Source organism: Aotus nancymaae, unplaced genomic scaffold (assembly GCF_030222135.1).
Source record: "Aotus nancymaae isolate 86718 unplaced genomic scaffold, 86718_ANA_hifiasm-v0.15.2.pri h1tg000040l, whole genome shotgun sequence".
Lineage (NCBI taxonomy): Eukaryota > Metazoa > Chordata > Mammalia > Primates > Aotidae > Aotus > Aotus nancymaae.
The window spans coordinates 129,416,761-129,441,291 of NW_026988454.1; the positions used below are offsets into that span (position 1 = coordinate 129,416,761).

Sequence of the window (24,531 nt, forward strand, 5' to 3'; positions counted from 1 at the left end):
TTGGAGTGCAGTGGTGTGATCATAGCTCACTGAAGCCTCAAACTTCTGGATTCAGGAGATCCTCCTGCCTCGGCCTCCCAAGTAGCTGGGACTATAGGCATGCCACCATGCCTGGCTGAGTTCCAGGCTGGACTCTTTAGGTTCCACATATAAATGAAATTGTGTTATTTGTCTTTCTGTGCCTGGTTTATTTCATTTAGCATAATATCCTCTAGGTTTATCCATGTTGTCACAGATGACAGGATTTCCTTCTTTTTAAAGACTGAATAGTATTCCATTATGTATATGTACCATATTCTCTTTATTTATTCATTGATGGACACTTAGGTTGATTCCACATCTTGGCTATTGTGAATAATGCTTTAGTGAATATGGAAATGCAGATATCTCTCCAACATATTGAGTTCATTTCTTTGGATATATACCTGATAATGGAATTACTGGATCATATGATAGTTTTATTTTTAATTTTTTGAGAAAGCTCCATTCTGTTTTCCAAAATAGGTGTACAAATTCAGATTCCCACCAACAGTGTGTGAGGTTTCCTTTTTTCTCCACATCCTTGCCACCACTTGTAATCTCTAGGTTTATTTTTATTTTTATTTTTTTATGAGAGCCATCAGGTAAGAGGTGATATCTCATTGTGGTTTAAATTTGCATTTCTAATGATTAGTAATATTCAGCATTTTTTTTTATATACCTATTGGTCATTTGTGTGTCTTCTTTTTGAGGAACGTTTTTTCAGACCCTTTGCCCATTTTAAAATAAGATTTTTGGCTGGGTGCGGTGGCTCATGTCTGTAATCTCAGCACTTTGGGAGGCCAAGTCAGGAGGATCACTTGAGCCTAGGAATTTGAGATAAATCTGGGAAACATAGGGAGACCTTGTATTTACAAAAAAACTTTTCTAAATTACCAGGGCATGGTGGCATGTGCCTGTGGTCCCAGCTATTTGGGAGGCTGAGGTGGGAGGATTGCTTGAGCCTGGGAGTTGAAGGCTGCAGTGAGCTATGACTGTGACACTGTACTCCAGCCTGGGCAACAGAGTGTGACCCCCTCTTAAAGAAAACAAAATCAGATTTTTAGTTTTCAACAACTCTTGCTATTGAGCTTCTTATATAGCGTCCAGCCCTATAGGGTTCTGTGAGCCCCTCCCTGTTGGTGCAGAAATGAGAAACTGTAGAAATAACAGACACAGACACAGAGATACAGAAAAGAGAGTTTGGGCTCCGGGGTCCACTGCCAACCAAAGTGCGGAGACCTGCAGTGGCACCGAGTGCCTGGACGCTCTGACTTTTATTGAGTACAAAGCAGGGGGCAGGGAAGGTAGGGTGAGGTAATGATGGTCGGTGATAGGGTCAGGTAAACCACGTGTCTTCAAGATAGGGGACCCAAGACTTTCAAGTAGGCGAGGCGAGGAAAAAAGCTAATGCGTCGATGCTCTTCGCGTATATGTCAGAAATATCAAGGACATTAAGATTATGTTACTATTATTAATTCTTATCTTTTAAGAAAAAAAGAAACCAGGTGCAAAAGCAGGGCGTGAGAGTAGACATGGAACGTGACCACTGAAGCACAGCATCACATAGAGACAGTTAAGCCCCGGGATGTGTGCGGGCTTTCCTGACAGCCGTCAGGCCTTGCCACACGAGCTTGGAGAAGCAGAGTTTACTCCTAACTCCCCCAGGAAGGAGATGTCTCGGTCATTTTGGACATTTCCTTCCCTAGCTGGCTAAACAGCGGGCGCTTTCACAGCGCTGGCGCTGCCACACAGTCGAGGCGCCCTCCAGCAGCCCTTATGCGGGCATGACAGAGGTCTTAGAGCATCTTGTCTTAGGGTCACTTTGTTCACAATGTCACCTCAGTTCCATGCTTCATAACCCGATAGTTATTAGTAAAATTAAAGGTTATATTGAGTATATATCTTTATGATTATAAGTGAGTAACTATAAGATTATATATGATTATATAAAGGAATAACTATGTGCCTACATTTCTAAGCCTTTTCTAAATCAATATTTATATGAGAACAGGCTGAGGCTTCAGACCCTTGCCACGGCACTTGCGGGATTTCCCTCCTACATCTTATATATTTAAAATATTCACCCCCTTATTAGATGTATGGTTTGCAAATATTTTATCCCTTTCTGTAGGTTGTCTGTTGATTGTTCAGAAGCTTTAGTTTGCTGTTCAGAAGCTTTAGTCTGATGCAATCTCATTTGTCTATTTTTGCTTTTGGGGTCCTATCCAAAAAAAAAATCATTGCCCAGACCAATGTCAAGAAGCTTTTTTCCTATATTTCCTCCCTTTTTTTTTCAGACAGAGTCTTGCTCTGTCTCCAGGCTGGAGTGCAGTAGCACGACCTTGGCTCACTGCAACTCTGCCTCCCGGGTTCAAGCGATTCTCCTGCCTCAGCCTCCCAAGTAGCTAGAACTACAGGCACCACACCACCATGCCCAGCTAATTTTTGTATTTTTAGTAGAGACCGGATTTCACCATGTTGGCCGGGATGGTCTCGATCTCTTGACCTTGTGATCCACCCTCCTTGGCCTCCCAAAGTGCTGAAATTACAGGTGTGAGCCACTGTGTCCAACCTTTTTTTGTCCTATATTTTCTTCTAGTAGTTTTACAATTTCAGATCTTATGTGTAAGTCTTTAATTCATTTTGAGTTGAATTTTTTTTTTCTTTTGAGACAGTCTTTCTCTGTCCTTCAGGCTGGAGTGCAGTGGCATGGTCTCGGCTTACTGCAACCTCTGTCTCCCAGGTTCAAGTGATTCTTGTGCTTTAGCCTCCCAAGTAGCTGGGACTATAGGTGTGCACCACCACCCCTGGCTAAATTTTGTGTTTTTACTAGGTTTCACCATGTTGGCAAGGCTGGTCTCTAACTCCTGATCTCAAGTAACCTACTGGCCTCAGTCTCTCAACGTGCTGGGATTACAGATACGAGTCACTGTGCCCAGCCTGAGTTGATTTTTGCATATGAGGTGAGATACAGTCTAATTTTATTCTTCTACATATGGATATGCAGTTTTCCCAAGACTGTTTATTGAGGTGACTGTCGTTTTCCCATTGTGTGTTCTTGGCATATTTGTAAAGGATCAGTTGGCCATAAAATGTGTGGATTTATTTCTGGTCTCTATTCTGATCTTATATGTCTGTTTTTGTTCCAGAACCATGTTTTTTTGATTAGTATAGCTTTGTAGCAGGTTCTGAGATTAGGTAGTGTGATGCCTCTAGCTTTGTTCCTTTTGGTCAAGATTGCTTTGGTCATTTGATCCTTGTCTTTTGTGGTTCCATATGAATCTTAGGATTTTTTTCTATTTCTGTGAAAATGTCATTGGAATTTTGATAGGGATTGGATTTAATCTACACTTTTGGGTAGTGTGGACATTTTAACAATATTAATCTTTCCAATCCATTAACATGGAATATCTTTCCATTTATTTGTGTCTTTAATTTCTTTCTTCAGTGCTTTATAGTTTTCAGTGTACAGATTTATCACCTCTTTGATTAAATTTATTCCTAAGTATATTTTTGGATGCTATTATAAATGAGATTGTTTTCTTGATTTCTTATTTGGTTGGTGTCTTATTAGTGTACAGTAATGCTACTGACTTTTGAATATTGATTTTGTATCCTGCAACTTTACTGAATTTATTAGTTCTAATAGTTTTTTTTGGTGGTATCTTTAGGGATTTCTCTATATAAGATCATGTTGTCTGCAAACAATGACAATTTAACTTCCTTCTTTCCAATCTGAATGCCTTTAATTTCTTTCTCTTGCCTATCTGTTTTGGCTAGAATTTCTAGCACTATTGAATAGGAATTGTGAGAATGGTCATCCTTGTCTTGTTCCTGATCTTAGAGGAAAAGCTTTTAACTTTTCACTGTTATGTATGATGTTAGCTGTGGGTTTGTCATATATGGGCTTTATTGTGTTGAGATACATTCCTTCTATCCCTAATTTGCTAAGAATTTGTATCATGAAAGGATGTTACATTTTGTCAAATGCCTTTCTTCCATGTATTGATATAATCATATAGTGTTCTTCATTTTGTTAACTGCTTGTACTTTTAAAATTTTGTATAAGAAATCCTTTTCTACTCTGATATCATCAATATGTAATTTTATATTTTCTTTGAGCAGTTTTCAGCTTTCCTTTTCATTCTAGCTATCTGAAATTTACTTCTGGGTAGGATATAAAGTAGAATCTATTTTTTGTGTATTTCTTTGGATAGCCAGTTAACTCAAAACCATTGAACTTTCCCACTGATTTATGTTACTTTCATTATGCACCAATCCTTGTATTTTTGAGGGTCTGTATTAGTCCATTCTTGCTCTGCTATCAGGCTGTATAGGAAGCATGGTTGGGGAGGCCTTAGGAAACTTATAATCATGGCAGAAGGTGAAAGGAAAGCAGGCATGTCTACGTGGCTGGAGCAGGAGGAAGACTGGAGGGAAGAGGTACCACATACATTTTTTTTTTTTTTTGAGACATAGTCTTGCTCTGTAACCCAGGCTGGATGCAGTGGCACAATCTCAGTTCACAGTAATCTCCGCCCCCTGGGCTCAAGTTATGCTCCCATCTCAGCCTCCTCAGTAGCTGGGGCCACAGGCATGCATCACCATGCCCGGCTATTTTTTTTGTATTTTTGTAGAGATGGGGTCTCGTCATGTTGTCCAGGCTGGTTTGGACCTCCTAAGCTCAAGTGATCCTCCTGTCTCAGCCTCTCAAAGTGCTAGGATTATAGGTGTGAGCCACTGCACCTGGCCTCCATGCACTTTTAAACAACCAGGTCTCATGAGAACTTACTCACTATCATGAGAACAGTAGCCAGTGGGAAATCCACCTCCATGATCCAATCACCGTTCACCCTCTAGCAATGGGGATTACAATTCAACATGACATTTGGGTGGAGACACAGATCCAAACCCTATTAGGGTCTGATTCAAAAAAGTTTTGTTCTGTACTGTGGTCTATTTGTGTGTGCACGTGCCAGGGCTAGACTGTTTCAATCACTCCAGCTTTCAACCAGTAAACTTGTGACGTATGGTTTGGGAAGGGATCTCATGTTCTTCAGCTTCAAGTTTTGTTTTTTCTTGGCCATTTATTCTTCCATAAGAAATTTTTTTTTTCTTTTTTTTGAGATGGAGTCTTACTCTGTCACAAGGGCTGGAGTGCAGTGGCATGATCTTGGCTCACTGCAACCTCCGCCTCACAGGCTCAAGTGATTCTCCTGCCTCAGCCTCCCGAATAGCTAGGATTACAGGCACCTGCCTCTGCGCCCAGCTAATTTTTATATTTTTAGTAGAGATGGGGTTTTGATATGTTGGCCAGGCTGGTCTCGAACTCTTGACCTGTGACTTGCCCACCTCAGTCTCCCAAAGTGCTGGGATTACAGGCATGAGCCACCGTGCCCAGCCCCTTCCAGAAGAATTTTAAGAACAGCCTGTCAAGTTCCATAAAATATCTTGTTGAGTTTTTGCTTAGAATTGTACTGAATTTTTAGATTTGAGAAAACTTATCAGCTTTATATCAAACTACCCTCTTCATAAAGGACATGGCATCTCTTCCTATTCTTTTATATCTTCTTTATGTTCTCTAATAAAACTTTATCATTTTCTCCATAAAGATCATACACAGACTATTATATTTATTCCTAAGTATCTTATGATTTTTACTATTACAAGTGGTATTTTCTTAAAATGAAATCTTTTGTTTATTGATGCAGTGTAAGGATATTGATGTTTATGTATTCTCATTGCCCCCAGCAAGAAAGGTGTTAGTTCTAATGATTTGTAGATTCTTGTGAATTTTCTTTGTATAGTAAGGAATCCATGTATAGTAATTGTCTATGTATAGTGATAGTTTTATTTCTTCTTTTTCTTCTTGTGTCAGTTCAGACTTCTTGGGAGAAAAGTGAGTAGGAACAGTAATAACTGGTATCCTTGTCTTGACTTTGGAAGTTAGTTTCTTTCTTTCTTTCTCTCTCTCTCTCTCTTTCTTTCTTTCTTTCTAATACTTAGGAAGACCTAACCCGAATGGAAGTTACTTTCTATTCCTAGTTAGCTAGATTAAAAAGATTAAAAAAGAAATAGACAGAATCTCACTATGCAGTGACTATGCAGAGCCTCAATCATAGAACACTACAGCCTCCAACTCCCAGGCTCAAGGGATCCTACCACATTAGCCTCCCAAGTAGGTGGGGCTACAGGCACAAGCCACCACATCCGGCTAACTTTTAAATCTTTTGTAGTTCTTTGCAGCACTATTCACAATAGCAAAAACATGGAGTTAACCCAAATGGCCATCAATGAAAGACTGGATAAAGAAAATGTAGTATGTGGCCCCGCATGGTGGCTCATGCTTGTAATCCAAGCATTTTGGGAGGCAAAGGCGGGCAGATCATTTGAGGTCACGGGTTCGAGACCAGCCTGACCAACATGGTGAAACCCTATCTCTGTTAAAAATACAAAAAAATTAGCTGGGCGTCGTGGCACATGCCTGTAATCCCAACTACTCAGGAGACTGAGGCAAGAGAATCACTTGAACCTGGGAAGCGGAGGCTGCAGTGAACTGAGATTGTGCCACTGCACTCCAGCCTGGGTGACAGAGTGAGACTCTGTCTCAAAAAAAAAAAAAGAAAAGAAAAGAAAAGAAAATGTAGTATGCATAATACGCCATGGAATACTATGCAGCCATATTAAAGGGAATGAGATCATGTCCTTTACAGGGACATGGATGGAACTGGAAGCCATTATCCTCAGCTAACTAACACAGGAATAGAAAACCTCACAGGAAGATGGCTCATTGGATATGGGTGCTGGGTGTAGCGTGAGCACCTGAGGCAGGAAGAACCCAGCAGCCTCTGGGGGAAGTGACGGGGTTCAGTGGGATTAGTTGGGGGACTATGATTTGATGGTGGGGGTTCATCATGGAGATCTCTGGAGATTAAGTTATCTATTTTTTTCCTGTTTTTATTTTTATAAAGGAACACTTGAGGACATTTTTGTTTTGTTTTGTTTTGTTTTGTTTTGTTTTGAGATAAAGGTTCAATCTGTCGCCCAGGCTACAGTGCAGTGGGGCGATGTCGGCCACTGCAAACTCCACCTCCCAGGTTCAAGTGATTCTCATGCCTTAACCTCCTGGGTAGCTGGGATTATAGGCATGCACCACCATATGAGAACATGAGTGAGAACACCACATGTTCTCACTTATAAGTGGGAGCTGAACGATGAGAACACAGGAACACATGGCAGGGAACAACACACATTGGGGTCTGTCAGAAGGGGGAGTGGCAGGAGGGAGAGCATCAGGAAGAATAGCTAATGGATGCTGGGCTTAATACCTAGGTGATAGGTTGATCTGTGCAGCAAACCACCATGGCACATGTTTACCTATGTAACAAACCTGCACATCCTGAACATGTACCCCAGAACTTAAAATAAAAGTTAAAAAGTATTTTGTAGAGACGAGGTCTCACTATGTTGCCCAGGCTGATCTTGAACTTCGGAGCTCAAACTTCAGAGCTCTTGGTTCGGCCTCCCAAAGTTCTGGGATTTTAGCAGTGACCCACTGCACCCGGCCTCCAGTTCTGGATCCTGTGCTCTTGCCGCATTATTCCATGCTGGCTTCTGAAGCCAATGAGGCAAAACCAGAAAGGGGAACCAAAAATTTAATAGGGGAGAGAGTCTCATAGGCAAGACGAAGGGAGCCTGGGATGAAGGCAGGGCTGTGGAGCTGAATGATGCCAGGAATTAGGGAGGAAGTAACAGTGTTAGGTAACAGCACAAGGGACTCTTGGGCTGCAGCTACAGGAGGGAGAACCATGGCCTTAATTCATTACCTCTGAAATCCTGAAACATCTAGCCTCCTGCCCAGATCCTGGCATGAATGCATCTATCCAACCACTATTTATGACGTGTCCAGTGCTAGGTCCAGAAAATGGCTAGAGCTGATGCAGTCATAGTCCCTGCCCTCAGGGAGCTTACATTCAATGGGGCAGACAGACATCAATCTGTACATAATCATCAACAAATGTAGAACTCCAACAGGGCCAAGTGCCTCTGAGGAAAGGTACGCTTTAGTGTGAGTGCTTATAAGAGGGGAATTTGACCCTGAAAAGAAGGTAGGAAGCCTTCCCTGAGGCTGTTGAGAAGCTGAGGCCTGAAGAATAAAGAGAAGCTAAGAAGAGAGGAACAGAAAAAGGAGCCTTCCAGCACAGGGTCCAGCCTCCCTGGAGGCTCTGTGCAGGAGGAAGCACAAAGTGGACAGGAACTGGAGCACTCGAGTGAGGGGGAGTGGTGGGAGATGAAACTGGAGAGGAGGGGCCACCCCTTGCAGGGCCTTAGAGGTCAGCTTAGGGACTTGGGTCTTTAACCTAAGATCGATGGAAAACCACTGAATGGGTTTAAGCAGTTGACTGAAACAATCAGATTTGCATTTTTAAAGGATCCCTCTTAGGTGTGCATTGTATTGTAGAGAAGGCCATTCCCAGCCTCTTCAGCTACTGCAATGATTCAGAGGAGGCCACATGGTCCACATGGGGGCTGGCTCAGGGATGTGGAGGGATGAAAACAAGTGGACAAACTTGAGATATATTAGAGCAGATAAAATGGATAGGACTAGGTGCTGGATTCAATATTGAGATGCTCATTCTAAACCACCCCTACATCAAATCCTTCCAAGTCAGGGGCCACGCCACATGACTGTGAGACCCAGGTCCCAGAACAACTCCTGACACATGGTAGACTCAATACACATTTCCCAAAAGGGTAGAAATGATTAGCAGTCTTTCAAGTGATCCTTTGACCTCTAAGGGTATTTAATTCCTTCTAGCATGTGTCAATCATCAACCTCCCTGATACATCATAGGGAGAAATATTGCCAAGTTCCAGAGGATATACTCTGGGGCAAGTTAATACAATAAGGTCTCACTTATCCTATAACATGAAGAGTACCAGTAAACTTGTAATAACAGGGCCTGGTGAAGCAAGGAGTGGGCACAGGAAGATGGCTCATCAGATATGGGTGCTGGGTGTAGCATTAGCACCTGAGGCAGGAAGAACCCAGCAGCCTCTGGAGGAAGTGATGGGTTTCGGTAGGATTAGTTGGGGGACTAGGATTTGATGGTGGGGGTTTGTCATGGAGATCTCTGGAGATTAAGTTATCTATTGTTTTCTATTTTTATTTTTATAAAGGAACTCTTAAGGGCATTTTTTTTTCTTTATTTTGTTTTGAGATAGAGGTTCACTCTGCCACCCAGGCTCGAGTGCAGTGGGGCGCTCTCAGCCACTGCAAATTCCACCTCCCAGGTTCAAGTGATTCTCATGCCTTAACCTCCTGAGTAGCTGGGATTACAGGGATGAGCCACCACGCCCGGCTAATTTTTGTGTTTTTTGTACAGCCACGGTTTTGTCATGTTGGTCAGGCTGGTCTTGAATTCCTGGTCTCAAGTGATCCACACACCTCGGCCTCCCAAAGTGTTGGAGTTACAGGCATGAGAGCAGCATGGGGAGCTGGAAGCAGGGGAGACAGAGGTGGGGGAGGAGAGGCTAAGCCCCACACCCAAATGAAGAAGTGGTTGGGGGTTTCAGTGGCGCCTCCCTCCTCACCGAGGTGGACTGTGAGGGTGGAGGAGCCCCGAGCACAGCCTCCTGTGAGCAGCTCACCAGGGCATTAAGGGCTGCCAGGCAAGGACAGGACCCTTAGAGTTAGGCCTTGCCTGGGCAGGGGTCTCCTGGGGGCACCTTCCCTCAGGCCCCTGAGGCTCCAGAGCTCAGCTTCTGTGTTCAGATACACTACTCTGCTTTGGAGACTGAAGCCTGAGAGAGGTAAAATGTGTTGGGTGGTTGGGAGGGTAAAAGAGAAGGAGCTTCCCCCATCTCTCTCACCTACTGCAGAAAAGCCTCTCTGTTTCCTTCCCCAGCCCAGTCCCACCTCTCTGTGAGGCAGCTCCTGACCTCCGTACTGGCCCACAGTGATCCTCCTACTTGGGAGTCACAGAGCCCCCTGACACAGGCCCTTTGCCATCCTTTACACCATAAGGCAAGGTGGTAACATTTTGTGGGGCATCTTCTGCTGTGTCCTCAGCCTTGTGTGAACATCAGAAGCACATGGAGGGCTTGGGAAAATGTAATTGCTAGCCCCACTCCAGAGTTTCTCAAACAGCAGATCTGGGGTGGGGTCCAAGAATTTGCATTTCTAACAAGTTCCCAGGTGATGCTGATGCTACTAGTCTGCTATCCGCACTGGGAGACCCAGTGATCTGTCAGGCATGTAACTTTACTTGTATTATCTCTAAATTCTCAGGGCAACCTGTTATTCTCCCCCATTTTGCAGATGAGGAAACAGAGGGAAGACCCAGTGCCTTGGGCAAGGTGGCTCAGTTTGTAAGTTGGCAGGGCAGGTTTGAACCCAGGTATGTCTGACTCTAGTACCATATCAATCTTCCTTCCTCTACCCTGTTCTTCTGCATTGTCAACTATTCCACATGTATCTCCTTCCTCAACAAAATAGCAAAGTTTTCTCTTGCATACTTTGTATCTCTCACCCTGCCTGACCCAGTAATGCAGGCTTGACTGGGAGGGACTGAAGGACTTGGAAAGGAAATGCCCCAGTGGAGCCCGGATGCAAAGGGGTTCCTCTGTGTCTCCCACATGGTGTCACCTAAATAAACAGCCTTGTCGGCCTGGCGCACGCCTGTAATCCCAGCACTTTGGGAGGCCAAGGTGGGCGGATCACCTGAGGTCAGGAGTTAAGAGACCAGCCTGACCAACATGGAGAAACTCTGTCTCTACTAAAAATACAAAAATTAGCCGGGCGTGGTGGCACAAGCCTGTGATCCCAGGTACTCGGGAGGCTGAGACAGGAGACTTGCTTGAATCTGGGAGGCGGAGGTTGTGGTGAGCCGAGATGGTACCATTGCACTCCGGCCTGGGCAACAAAAGCAAAATTCCGTCTCAAAACAACAACAAAACAGCCGTGTCTCTGAGGTTCACTCATGGGGGAAGAGGGGCGAGAGAGCACTCGCAGCAGAGGCGGGGAGAGAAGCACGAAAGGGGGAAATGTGATAAAGAGAGAAGTGGGGCTGGTGGGGCGAAGGTGAGGACTGGGGACGCTGGAAGGGACAGGCTGTTCCAGAGTGAAAGCGGGGCGGGCAGCAGAGACAGAAGAGGCTGACAGTAGGTTAAGGCTGGGGAGGACAAGGAGGGTGAGGACAAACGATCCCGGCAGCCCCTGGAGCCAGAAGAGAAGTCAGGTTAACTCCATGCTTTCGGCTTCCACCTCGGTATCTCACCCGACTCCTCCCACCTGCTTCTCTACCCTGAAACTCCAGAAACACCACCCACCTGCCTCCCACTACAACTTTCCTGTATACCCACACCTCCTGGATGCTGGGGTCGGGGAGGACGGGAGTCAGGATCACGGGTTCCAGGGAAGTGGGTGTGGAAAGGAGCTCCTACGAGGGTAGAAGTGGGTGTTGTCTGCTTCTGCAGGCCAGGGGCCAGTCAGCCCCATTGGTCCGCAGTACTTGCCGGGGCTGGAGGACCCCCCACCTTCGTCTGTGGGATTGAGGCACCGGGGAGGAGGCGAACAAAGGAGAAATCGCAAGGGTGGAGAAGGAAACCATCGGATCGGCGGGCGGGCCGTCTGGTCCGCGGAACTGGGAGGGCCAAGCGGGCTTCACCTGCACGGCCGGCTCCTCTGCCAGCGAGACAGAGAACTGAGCGAGGGGGAGGAATTTGAGGCCGGAGGGGCTGGGGGTACCATGAGCAGAGGAAACAGGAAGTAAGAGGCAGAGAAGCTGGGGGGCGGTGGAAGGAACCCCCCCCGTCGGTTCTGGAGAAGCGATTCGTCTTCCCGAATCCTGGCACAGCCCTGGACCCGGAGCGCAGGCGTGCGCCCCCGTTCCCCTAGCCTCAGGCTTAGTGCCCAGCTACGCTCGCGGAACTCGAAGCCGGGAGGGCAGCCGCGGCTTTCCTCGATGCCCCCACTCCTATACTTTCAGCCGCTGCCTGGACCAACACAGAACTACAGTTTCCGGGCGCCCTTCCCTCCGCTCAGCCCCGCCTCCCGGCGGGCAAAGGCTGTGCACTCACTCCTAGTCTGCAGCCCAGCCTGCCCTTTTTTGGGAGGCGGACTGGGAACCGGGATGTCGAACACTGAGCTTCTCCGCAGCCCTCCCCACCTCCCTCTCTCTTCCCAGCTATGGAAACTAGCTGCTCGCAGTGACTTCCAAACATCCCAGTCCTTCCCGCATCTACAAACATTCCTTTCTCTTTTGAGCCACTTTCCTGGTTTCCCTTTGGTGCTGAAACTCTGGATTTCAGCCTGGGCGACTCACTAGGGAGAAAGTTTGGGGTCTGACTTCACATCTCTCTGTTCTTTCTCCTTTCAGTTTCATAGATGGTTCCTATTTCCATACATATTTGCTAATTTGGAGTTTCTGACGACACATCACAAATAACCTGACATTTTTCTCCCCATTTCCAAGGCTGACTCTACATGATTTCTAGGCCTCCCTCCCCAGTCTATTTTCCTTTTTCTTGTACACCCCTGATAAACAGACACACAGAACTGCAGGTTTCAAAGAGGAAAAAAAGCACATTTGTTGTTGGTAGGATGGTGTGAAGGGGAGGGTTCTTCACCTTCTTCAACACCTTATATAGATGGGATGTTGCAGGCAATAGAAAAGGCAGCAGATGGGGGCGTGTTTTGCCCCACTCTGTACAATATAGAAGAATCTCATATAGATACTTTGTATAAAAGCCACATGTCCTCCTTTGTGTCCTCTTGCTGGCTGGCTGGGCTGGGGGTACTGGGGGACAAAGAAGCTGGGGTGATGGGCTAGGACACAGGGATACCCCATGGTCCCCTTCCTCTGGCTGTCCCCTTGTGGGTCACTTTGGATCCTTGGTGGGAGCATAGCACAGCTCCAGTGGCCGGGACACCTTCCAGAACTTCTCATTCACCAGCTCCAGGGTCAGCGAACCATTCAACGTCTGAGGAGGGAGTAAAAGGGAGAGAGGGGGAAAAGAGAGAAGAAAGTTGAAGAAGATGGAAAAGGAAATGAATGAGGCAAAAGGTGACCAAGGGAGGAGGAAAGAAAAAAGGAATAATAAAAAGGATGGGGCAAGAAAGGACATGGACGATGGGAAAGGAGAAAGGACAGAGAAAGAGATGGAGGATGTAGAGAAGAGTGCTGCTGAGTCAGACCAGCTCATGGTTCTGTGTGGCCCAGACCACCCTCCCTCCTCTCCCCTCTTCTATCACTGCCCTTAGAAGCTCTCACCGTGAACGCCCCGCCTCCAGGTGCAATGTAGATGGTGTACTGCTTTTCACTGACGCCCTCCAGGCTGGGCAAAGCAGGTTCCTCAGGACCGTCACCTCCTCCGGCACCCCCACCCTCGCCACCACCCCCATCAGGTCCTCCGGTATCAGAGGCACCCCCTCCAGGCCCTCCAGGCTCCCCTGCTTCCTGCTGCTGCCTCCGCTCGAGGGCAATGCGCAGGGCCAAGTACTTGGAGAGATGGTCCACTGTAGCATTCCCAGTTGTCTTCACATACCTGGAGTGGGAGGGAGGACAGGCTTAGGGCCAGGACGCCTCAGATGGGGACTGGAGGTAGAGGCTTTCCAAAATGGCTTCTGGGTTGGGGTGGTATTTTGGGTTTGGGCAAAGCCCACTTCTGATGGAAATTTATGTGATCTTTGGTTTCTCAGTGATTGGGGAAAGACAGGGCTCCTCACCTTGTCTGGCAGTATTCTCCCTTCTCCACGAGCAGCGGGTGGGGCCGGAACACGAGCTCAATTTCTCCACCTGGCTCAGGGGGGCTGGGGGCCCCAGGAGGGCTTGGGGGGCCCAGGGTTCCCCCGCCTAGAGTCCCTGCCCGGTCACCAGAGTCTTCTGAACCGGCACCCCCACCCACCCCACCAGTGCCACCTCCCCCTGTCCCTACACTGCTCCCCCCTGCACCCCCTCCACGGGGTCGCTTGGGAGCAGGGCCTGGGGCAGAGTCAGGGGCGGAGTCTGAGCTCACATCTTCTCCATCTCCTTCTCCCTCCCCAGGTTCTCCTTCCCCCCCACTCATCGTTGTGGTCTGATCTGACCCAGGTATTGGCCGCCTCACACGCTGGGCCCTGTAGAAGCAAGTGGTTAAGGTTAAAAAACATCCAGGATAAAGGGCTTAGACTTTAAACTTTAGAGAATTAAGACATAGGGAAAATACTAATGATGATACCTAATATTTACTAAACACTATGTGCTAAGCACTCTGCTAAGTGTTTTGCACCAATTCCCCCACCTAATACAATGAATCCTGTGATGCAGGTAATTATATTATCTCTATTTTATGGCTGATGAAATTGAGGCTTAGAGAGGTTAAGTAACTGGTTAGTGATCTTAGGCTGTCACCTCTCAAAGTGTGGTAGCAGCACAGACATCCCCTGGGAGCTTGTGAAATGCAGACTCTCAGACCCAACTCTAGACCTACTGAATCAGAGTTTGCATCCTAAGAAGACCTACAGGTAATTTGGATACACATGAAAGACTGAGAGATGTTAGCCTAGGAGGTGATTTAACTTCTAGCAGTATGAATCCAAAGCTGATTCTCAAAATCGCTCTATTGTTTATTGTTCTAACTTCTAGAAAGTCAAGGGGTAAACTATAATTTTCCTTGTTTTTTTTTTTTTGAGACAGGGCCTTGTTCTTTCCAGGCTGGAGTGCAGTGGTATGATCATGGCTCACTGCAGCCTCAACTTCCTAGGCTCAAGCGATCCTCTTACCTCAGCCTCCCAAGTAGCTAGGACTACAGGCATGTGCCACCACACCCAGCTGAATTTTTAACTTTTTGTAGAGATGAGGTTTCCCTATGTTACTCAATCTGGTGTCAAACTCCTGGACTCAAGCAATCCTCCCACCCTCACCTCCCAAAGTGCTGGGACTATGGATGTGAGCCACTGTGCCCAGTCCTATATTTTTCTTTAAGAATAGCAGTACCAGTTGCTTACTAAGAAACTGCAATTTACACCCATGATTTCCAGCCCTAATGATCAGTCTGTGGTCAGCTCTTAGGATGCTGAAGCTTAGAAGCTAGCAGGCAACAAAGATAGTATCAGGAGTCTGACCCACGGACCAATCCCAGCAGTCCTGTTTCTCTCCCGACCCTCACACCTGTGCATGGCCTGCATGCGCAGCCCCTCCTCAATGCTGGAGCTCAATGCCTGCTGGTTGTGCAGGCGGCTCAGGCGGATGAGCACTCGGTCTTGATGGGCCTCGTATTCCTCCCGGCTGGGATAGATCTTAGAGATCAGGGCATCGAAGTTGGGGTCTGGCCGTAGGGATCGCTTGGATACCAGCTTCTTTCTGCAGGTAGGACACTCCTTGTTCCTGGGGTAGGAGAAGGGAAGCCCTGATTGGTCAGTCAAGGGAACTGAAGCCTAGGCTGAACCAAGACCAGTGAGAGGCCCTAACTTTGTACCCCTTCATCTCATCTCAAACATGTCTTTCCTATTACCCGCTCCGCAGAGCTGTAACAATGCAGTCAGAGCAGAATCTGTGGAGGCACTCCTTGGTGGTCATCGTATTCTTCAGCATGTCCAGGCAGATGGGGCACATGAGTTCCGAATGCAGTGACCGAGGGGAAACAGCAATCTCTGTGCCATCCATTATGGCTTCCTGGAGGTATCAGTGAGTAGAAAGGTGGTGTGGGTTAGGGGGAAAGGGGTTTTAGAAACAACAGCCCATAAAATAAGAGTTTTGAGAAATACAGTGAGAGGGCAGAATCTGGATACCCACGTTGGTCTCTACAGGAGACAAAACTCTGAGAAAGAGAAGGACTGATGACTTGGAGAGAATGGAGAAAAGACAGACTTTAGTGTCCATTAACTAAGAGTAGGAGCTTTGGAATAGGAGGATCTGATGTGGGTTAAGTGGCCTAGGAGTGAAGATGGCACAGATCTGTGGTTGGGCAAGACTATTCAACAAAATTTTTTAAAGTCCTGGTGTTACCTGTATCAGAACCCCATAGAATGCCTGTTAAAAATTCAGATTCTGAGAACCCAATCCACTACTGAATCAGAATGCTGGGGGGCATGAAGCTCTGCTTTTAATAAAACTCCCAAAGTGAGTCTTATATGCACTGACTTATGACACTGAATGAGGAACAGGGAAGGTAATTTTTGTTTGTGATCTTTCAAATGAAGATAATAATACTTGCTCCACCTCTCTGGCAGGGCTGTTTTGAGGATTAAATGAGATAAATGCGAAAGTGCTTTGAAAAGAGTAAGGTGATTCAAAGGTAGGGCCATACAGGGCAGAATGGAGCGAATTACGGAAAACAAGCTGTGTGTGATGGGGTCTGTGGATGGAGGGGTTTGCGGGAGGGGGTAAGCCTGAAAGGGAGAATGCCTGTCACCTGCGGGGTCCGGTGCAGTTCATACAGACTCAGTTCCCACGTTTTGCTGGCATTCTGGGCATTCGCCGGCGTCGTCATGGTGACCGAGCACAGACCCCCACCAGGGCTGCACAGCCGAGGACGAGGAGAGGACGGCTGGGGTCGGGGGAAGGGGAGGAGGGCGTTAGGGGGGCCGCCCCTCGCGCAGACCCCGCCCCTCCAGAAGCGCCCCTCTCCGCCCCCGCCCCCGCCCCCGCCCCGGCGCCGGCGCTGCCCCTCACCCGGCTCCAGGCGTTCTCGCTCCCGCCGCCGCCGCGCCTCTCCCTAGGCCCGGGCTCCTGGGCCAAGTTCGCTCAGTCCGCAGCCGCTGCTCAGACAGCAGCTCCCGCCACCGCAGCCGCCATGGCCCGGGCGCTGGGGCCCTACGTCACTTCCGCCTGCTCCTCCACTCCACCCGCACCCCCCCCGCCGGCGGAGACGTCACCCGCCATTCGCGGCGCGGGTGGGACGGGACGTGGACGCCAAAGTTCCCCCGCCCACGCGACGGGCTCACCCCGCGTGAGGATCCTGCGTCCCGGGAGTTGTGCGCCACGTGGGGACCACGGTCTCCGCCCCCGGCCCAGCACCGTCTCGCGGTCAACAATCTTAGCCTTGGTTCCCTTCCAGAGGCCCCCACTGGGCCTCCGCTCCGGGGGGCGGGGCCTGGAATCTTTGGGACCCCTGGAGGGGACCGAGGGCTCGTGAAAAGGGCTACCTCCCCGACTCTGCGTACCCTGGCGGCTCTGGGCATCAACCCCCCTCACTTCTCCGTAACCCCCATTCCAGGATCCCGGGAAAAAGGCTGCAAAAGATCCTCCGCCCCTTTAGTCCTCTAGTCCTGAGAACGCAACTAGGTCCCGAAGTGCTCGGGATTCCCCTTACCACCCAGGGGACTCGCTCCACCCTCCGCTTTGGTTCTCCCTAGACCCTCCGACCCGCTCTCCCCCTCGAGGTTTGGGGGCGGCGGCTCGGGACGTCCAGACTCAACTCTCGGCCGGAGCCATAGACTCGAGAATTGCGTTTGGACAATCAGGAGCCGCGGCCCGGGGCGGGGGAGGGAGAGAGGCGCACCGGAGGAACCGGGGAATGGAGACACCACGCGGAAGCAGGGATACACACAAGATGGGGCCTCCATTGGGGAGGGGGTGTGCGCGTGTGGGTGGGGTACACAGGGGCAGAATGTCTCGAGTGGGAAGTGGGCAGAAGCCTCTTCCAGGACTCTAGAGTAAACGAAGGGGATGCAGAGGAAAGAGAAGAGGAAGGGGCAGTGCGATCCCCAATGAGGGCAGGGAATGAGAGGGATACGGGGCGGGGGTTGGGGGAAGAGACCGTGATGGGCGTCCTGTCCCCGCCAGTGCTGAGGCTCCCGGACTTGGGCTGCGGCTGCCAGGGGGTGGCCTGTCTCTGGGACAAGTCAGCAGTGGGTGCCCTCGCCCCCCACCCCAGTTGCCCCCTACTTCCCTGTCTTCTCCTTCAGTCCGTGGCCAGTCCTTATGTGGGCGCCAGAGTCGATTAGCGCAGACCCCCTCCCCTTCCTCCTCCTCTTCCCAGCCCCCTCCCTCCTGTTCTCTCCAGCCCCTTTCATCGGCTGGTTCATTCCCCTAATCCTGGCCCCCTCCCCTAATCCCCCCCATCCGACCCCAGGCCGGCTGCAGCTATTGTAAGGTGGAGAGAAAGGGAAGGGGGGACTCAGAGAAAGGAGAGGGGTGGGGGAGGGCCACCTGTTCCAAGACCCACTTCCAAGGCCAGACTGGACACCAGGATGGGGCCATGAACAAATTACCCTTGTGGACCATAGGACCCAGGGAGTTTCGGGGAGGGAACTGGTGCTGCAGAACCAGTGGAAGGGGGTGACTCAGAAACCCCTCCCTCCAAAAAGACCCAGAGTGTCACGCATACACAGTGACATACACTCTTTCCTCTCACACCCGGCGGCGGGGGTTGCCCTGGGAGACCAGGCAGTGAAAGGGAACAATCCTTCGGGAAAGGGAAAGGAGGGGGAGGTGGGGAAGGGTCTGAGGGCTTGGACACAAGAAGAACCGGAGGTGGCAGGGAAGAGGATTTGAAATTTATTAGGGTCACAATCACCCCTGCTTCCCATATTCAGCATTCCTGAGCCATACATTGCCACCCCTTTTGTAGCCTGGGAACTTAGAGTCCTCATCAGCAGGAGGCCGGGCAGAGTGGTGGGGGCGTGAGCAGAGTCCAGGGTCCTTGAGGCAGTTACATGAAAAGACCTCCTGGGAGGGGCAGAAACATTTGGACAGATGCATGGGTGGAGAGACGAATGGGCTGGGGGGGTGCCCACTTCTGTCCCTGCCCTTGGGAACCTCTGCCCTTTCCAGTGGTTCCAGACTCCCCTTACTTGCTTTCTCATATAGTCTGGGTTCCACTTCTCTGCCCTCTCCCTCCCCACGTTGGCCTCATACCAGTGACTTCCACTGAGGCCCCTGTGATGTATCCACTATCTTCAGATGCCAAGAATGCGACCACATCTGCCACATCTATGAGAATGGTGGGGAGAGGGCAGAATCCTGCTCACTCCCACAGACCCAAAATAGCCAAAATCTCCCACCAAAGACCCCTCTCCCCACAAACCCCATCACAGACACCAACCACCAGTCCCCTAAAAAATCCCAAAACCTTGGGATCTCTTCATTCAGGCCCCCTTCCCAGGGACTCCTCTCCATTCGGTGCTCACCCTCAGGGTCCCCTAAGTGTCCCATTGGGATCATTCCAGTAATCTGTAAGGAAATATTCATATGCAGGTGAAAGCAGCTTTTATAGATTTTTTTTGAAGACTAAGTCTGTGACCCTTTTTTGTCTTCATTCTTCATATATTTATTGAATACTTAATGTTTGCCAGGAACTGTGCCCAGTATTTTCTTTCTCTCTGTGAAGCCCAGATTGAGTCTCTGAATGATTCTGCCCTCCACCCACAGCCTCCTACCTTGTTCAACACTTTCTGTGGCACTTTCTGTGTCATGGGTGTTGCAATCAACCCTGGGAGGACAGAGTTACAGCGGATCCCATGTCTGTGGGATGGAGAGTGGCTGCTGATTCTGGAGAGGACTGAATGCTGGTCCCTCCCTCAGACCCCTCAGGTGCTCTCCAGCACCCTCAAGCATCTGACCAACCGTCCAAGCTCTCGGGCTGCAGTCTGGGTCAGTCCAATCACTCCAGCCTTCGATGCTGCATAGTTTGTCTGTCCCATGTTCCCCACCTATAGATGAGTCAGAGATGTGGAATGAGTCAGCAGTCTCAAGGAGGGGTTCTCCTTTCTATGCCTCTTGGCTGGCTGACCTCGTCCAACTCAACCTGACCTTTCCTATGATGCTACTGATGTTGATGATGGAACCACGGCAACCACTGGACACTAGGGCTTGGCCTGCAGCCTGAGTGACTAGGAAGGTGCCCTGGTGGGAAAGGGTAACAAGGGAGAAAAGATCAGCTGGGATGACAGCCCTCCTCCGACTCGCCCCCCAGACTAAGGGGGCCAAAAGTTGCAGGTTCAGAGATCACCACCTTGAGATTGACAGCTATGACTTTGTCCCAGTCATCCTCAGACATGTGCAGCAGAAACTGATCCCGGGTGATGCCCGCACAGGACACAACGACAGATGGTGGGCGAGAAAAGCAGGCCTATGGGAGGGGGAGGTTATGCATCAAAAAACCCTCATAAAGAGCCGGGGCAGTGGAGGCAATATTAGAGCTTTAAAGGGAGAAGGCGGCCTGGCGTTCACCTGCACTTGTTCCAGCAGGCGTCTGGCGGCACTGGCCTCAGACACGTCAGCCTGGAAGGCAACGTGGTTCCCTTGGGGCAGCCCCTCCTTGCTCCCTGGCCGGCCCAGCAGTCGCACTGTCTCCTGTGCCGCTGCCCCGTCCAGGTCGCAGGCGGCTACGATGGCTCCCTCTCCGGCCAGGCGCACACTGACCGCCCGGCCGATGCCGCTCCCCGCACCTGAGGTAGGACAGAACACGCGGGGACCGGGCAGGGGGAAGAGAGGGCAGGGATCAGAGGTCACAGGGCAAAAAGTTAGTAAAATGTGGATAAGGGGCCAGAGGTTACAGCGGCCGCGGACTCCAAGGGCGCGCCCCTGACATCACTCCAACACCCCAAACCGTCCTGGGAGAGCACCCCCTCAACCTGTGACCAAGGCCAGTGCAGAGCGGAGCCGGTGCTGGAGCTGAGACGCCATGGTGGACTGTGGGTGGGTGGGAACCCTAGCACTAAGCCAATCCTAGTGCAGAGGGGGCGTGGCGAACGCAAAGCCGGGGCCAATCGAAGCCCCGCCAGCCTTAGGCCATCTGCGGCCACCAGCGCTGGCCGACCTCCCACCGTGGGGGCGTGGCCAGACACTGCTGTTTGGGGGCCGACGGTGTGGGGAAGACAAGGGGCCCCATTCCCCCCAAAAAGACAAAGACTCCATGTGGGGCGGAAGATCTGAGGACTTTATTTCCGGTCACCACCCCTCCTCCCCCTCTATTCAAACACAGTGATATAAAAGGAATAGAAACAAAAAAAAATCAGGCCGTGAGATTACCAACTAACCATCTCCCACCCCCCATCCCCCAAATCACTCCCAAATCAGGACACACGATTGATGTTTATGTTTATCCCCGACTACTCCTGTTATCCTCTCTGTCCAGGACTCTTGGTCTTCCCTGAAGCCTCCACCAACTGGTGGGAGAAAGGGAAGTGGACTTTGCAGAACTTTCTGTGTAGCAACTTGGTTCTCTGAGAACAGGTGGGGTAGGGGACACCAAGTAGGCTGCCATCATCCCCTCTCCCTTCCAGCCTTCTTCATGGCCCCATTTAGACCTCCAAACGCAACAACATGGTCAGACAGTGCCCAACACTATGTTCCCTCTGGCCTCTCATTCTCACCTCTACCACCTCTGTAAGACTGCCAGCCCTTGAAGGCCCTAATGCCAAAGTAACCATTTTCTCAGGCTACAGTTCCTTCCTTTGGTAGATGTCCCTGGCCAGGGCCCCCAACCTCCACACACCCCTGACCTGGAGTGAGGGGTAGAGGTTTGGGGAAGGGGTAGTTTATTCCACCCCTCACTCGAGGTGGGCAATCAGTACCATCATGACAACTCCCCCCAGCAGCCCCAGCACCTCCAGAAATGACTGCAATGGTGATGCCTCCCTCAGCAGCTCTGGCAACACAGACACTGTTGCCACGTAGATAAAGCCACCTGCAGTAAATGGCAGGACCCAGCCAGGACCTGCACCACCTGCAACTTCACTGCCCACTGTTCCTCCTTCGGCGAGAAGGGCACAGGCAGTGCCTGCCAGTGCCCCTACTGCTGTCAGTAGTTGCAGACGCATTGCCTGATGGGCAGAAAAGAGAGAGAGACACTCACCAACAGCTAAAGATTATCAGTGGGTTTAGAAGTGGCTGGTGGGATACAGGTATAAGGGACATGATTTGGAAACTAAACATCAAAGTAAAAAGGGGGAGGGTCTAGAATAGACAATTTCTGAAAAAAATCTTAGAGATCAGAGATCCTTTCCACAGACTTTCTGATTGAGTAGGTGTGTGTGTGTAAGACTTCACTAAACCATTCAGATTGTTTATAGACCATAGTTTAAGAAATACTGAGCTAAAGGACAAAGAAACCAGAACTTCTTCCCACTCATTTCTAGGAGACTTGTCAATGATAGCATGAATTGTTTGGAACTAATAAGAGGCTGTTTTTGGGTTTAGGGTGAGTGAGCAGAAACAAAGGGTTTGAGGCAGCGGTGTTCGGCAGACATCACCAACCTGCTTTTTGCTGCAGCCAGACTGGACCAAAATGGCAAAGTCTCCAACCTCATGGGGCACTTCATGTAGCAGGACAGTCATTGTGGTCAGGATCCCTAGTCCCCGACCCCCTCGAAAGGAAGCCCCAATGGCCAGACCATCAGTGAAGTTGTGTGCCAAGTCAGCAGCCAGATTCAGGTAACCTGACACACGCAGGTCTTGTACAGGACAAGAAGAGAAAATGATCAGAAGCCTCCATCACCACTTGTTCCAGTCTTGGTCAGCTATCCTCACATCTCCCCTCAGAGACCACTTCACACCCAGTCCCTTAGTGTTTCCCAGACACCTGCCATTACTCACAGCACATATTCCATGTGATTCATGATGATGTCCCTTACCCAAATCTATCACCAACTCTGGCCCTTACCTAAGCCTCTTTTTTCTTCTTCAGGCTTCTGAGGTCTCACTGGCCCATCTTTGGGTACTGTGCTCCCTCCTCGCCTCTTCTGGACACCTCCTGTTTCCTTTTCTTCTTCCTCTGAGCTCTGCTTCTCCTTGGTAGAACGCTCTGAGGGAAGAAAGGAGTTGGTGAGAGTAGAGAACAGATCTTCCAATATGTCCTCTCCCTCCTGAGGGCCATAAGATGAGGAGATTCTGAGGCAGGCAAGTCAGCTTTTGGAAAGTTGTTCCTGGGCTCACCCTGTCTTCCATGTCCATGACTTCCACGTGTGTGAATATGAGCATGTCCATGTCCATGACTGTGTCCATGTCCTCCTTTCACATGTCTCACAAATTTCTCCACGACCAGAAAGGCAACAATTCCACTGAGAACCCACAGTCCCACAGACAGAATGGGGCCCTGGCCTGGGAATAGAGGCATTGAGACATTAAGGGAGATGTGCATTCCAGACTTCTCCTTAAGTGCAAGAGGTGAGGAATAGGAGAGACGGACCTTCCCCAGCACCCCAACTCCTGTCCCCATCTGTCTCTTCCTCACCACTGTGGGAGTGTCCATGTCCAGGTTGCTCCAGAGTGTGGTGAGAATGAGGTTCTGGAAGAAGCGGGGGAAACCAAATGAGGGAATATCTGACCCAAACGATGTGTATTTGGGGGAATACTGGAAGGTCAGGAATCAGAAAGGACAAAGAACCCTTTTTTCCCCAAAGAACAAAATAGGTTAGATTTGAGGTAGAAGTCAGAGGTTACTTACCAAGAGCATGAGGAATGAGGTGCAGGAAGGCATCTCCCAGGAGCCCACCGGAAGCAAAACTGAGCAAGATCTGAAGTAGAGAGCGATGCCGGGGAGAGTTTGACTCCACAGGGATAAGGAAGAGGACAAAAAATGGAGCTGCTGAGATCAGCACTGTGGCCCCCAGTGCCTGGTGAGGGAGAATCAGGGTCAAGTACTGTGGAGTTTCCCAGCAATCCAGAACCAGCCCCTCTCTCTCCCATCCCCTGGAGACTCACATAAGCCCAGAGAGTGACAGCATCCAGGTCCTGCTTGATGCCTGGAGCCCCAGACTCCCCATAGCCTCCATGGCTATGCTCATGGTCATGTCCATGTCCTCTATGGTAGAGGCTCTCATGGGAGTGGCCATGGCTATGGCCATGGTGTAAATCCTCATGTGAATGTCCATGGTCGTTACCGTGGGTATGTCCGTGCCAGATGCTCTCGTGAGTGTGGCCATGGCCGTGGGCATGGCTGTGTCCATGGTGGAAATCTTCATGTGAATGCCTGTGGCTGTGGCCATGGAAGTCCTCTTGCAGATCGTCATGCAGGTCGTCATAACCCCCGTGTCCAGCCACCGGAAGCCCCAAGGCTGCCCAGGTCAGCAGTCCCACGGCCACCCAGCGGGGGGCCCCCAGACCTTTGGCCATCACGCTGACCAGAGGGACAGAGACAGTGACTCCACTTGACTCTCAACTCTATACCTAGACAGGGTCCGCTTTACTCCAATCGCGCCCTCTGTCCACCTCTATGGGCCGCTCTCCCATTCCCTTAAGTTCCCACTTACATAGTTCCCAAGACTAGTTCTCTTTATGCCGAACCCCCTCCCGGATGTAGGGTTCTGGGACACTAGTCTGACCAGCCACTTTACGGACTCTCTGGGCCCTCGTCTCTATGGCTCATTAGGTGAGGGAATGGCCTGGAAAGGATAGAATGGAAAAACAGAGGATTCTCACCGGCTCCGGGATCCTCTCCTCTCCGGGTTTGCTCGGACGTGGCAGTCCCGCCTTTAGCTCCCGCGAGAACAGGAAGTTCCGTTCCACCTTCGCCCTAATGCCTTTACCAATATGGCGGCACTCCTGTAGCGATGAAGCTGCCCTGCCCTGACGCGCATGCGCG

The 24,531-nt window shown here is 49.9% G+C and overlaps 3 protein-coding genes across 5 annotated transcripts; all 3 read right to left on the reverse strand.

The window, feature by feature from the left end:
• Positions 1-12,587: 12,587 nt before the first annotated feature.
• RING1 (ring finger protein 1) lies at positions 12,588-16,821 on the reverse strand. The gene is made up of 7 exons (XM_021665625.2): positions 16,677-16,821; positions 16,417-16,551; positions 15,517-15,677; positions 15,174-15,389; positions 13,751-14,140; positions 13,296-13,569; positions 12,588-13,005 (listed from the first exon to the last, which is right to left on the reverse strand). The coding sequence occupies exons 2-7, from the start codon at positions 16,492-16,494 to the stop codon at positions 12,904-12,906; spliced, it is 1,221 nt and encodes a 406-aa protein (XP_021521300.1). The 5' UTR covers positions 16,495-16,551; positions 16,677-16,821; the 3' UTR covers positions 12,588-12,903.
• Positions 16,822-18,480: 1,659 nt separating this feature from the next.
• Positions 18,481-20,633, reverse strand: HSD17B8 (hydroxysteroid 17-beta dehydrogenase 8). The gene is made up of 9 exons (XM_012461715.2): positions 20,582-20,633; positions 20,178-20,395; positions 19,960-20,076; positions 19,758-19,850; positions 19,572-19,657; positions 19,385-19,469; positions 19,136-19,178; positions 18,864-18,938; positions 18,481-18,674 (listed from the first exon to the last, which is right to left on the reverse strand). The coding sequence occupies exons 1-9, from the start codon at positions 20,631-20,633 to the stop codon at positions 18,658-18,660; spliced, it is 786 nt and encodes a 261-aa protein (XP_012317138.2). The 3' UTR covers positions 18,481-18,657.
• A 232-nt stretch (positions 20,634-20,865) lies between these two features.
• Positions 20,866-24,489, reverse strand: SLC39A7 (solute carrier family 39 member 7). 3 transcript variants are annotated; one of them, XM_012461723.2, is made up of 8 exons: positions 24,369-24,489; positions 23,652-24,066; positions 23,395-23,563; positions 23,137-23,235; positions 22,884-23,048; positions 22,612-22,752; positions 22,206-22,402; positions 20,866-21,772 (listed from the first exon to the last, which is right to left on the reverse strand). In XM_012461723.2, the coding sequence occupies exons 2-8, from the start codon at positions 24,060-24,062 to the stop codon at positions 21,500-21,502; spliced, it is 1,455 nt and encodes a 484-aa protein (XP_012317146.1). In that variant the 5' UTR covers positions 24,063-24,066; positions 24,369-24,489; the 3' UTR covers positions 20,866-21,499. The 3 variants fall into 3 exon arrangements, with proteins under 3 accessions (XP_012317146.1, XP_012317147.1, XP_064217267.1); XM_012461724.2 differs by having other exon boundaries at positions 23,182-23,235; positions 24,369-24,487; XM_064361197.1 differs by lacking the exon at positions 24,369-24,489 and having other exon boundaries at positions 23,182-23,235; positions 23,395-23,547; positions 23,920-24,060.
• Between the last annotated feature and the right edge of the window lie 42 nt (positions 24,490-24,531).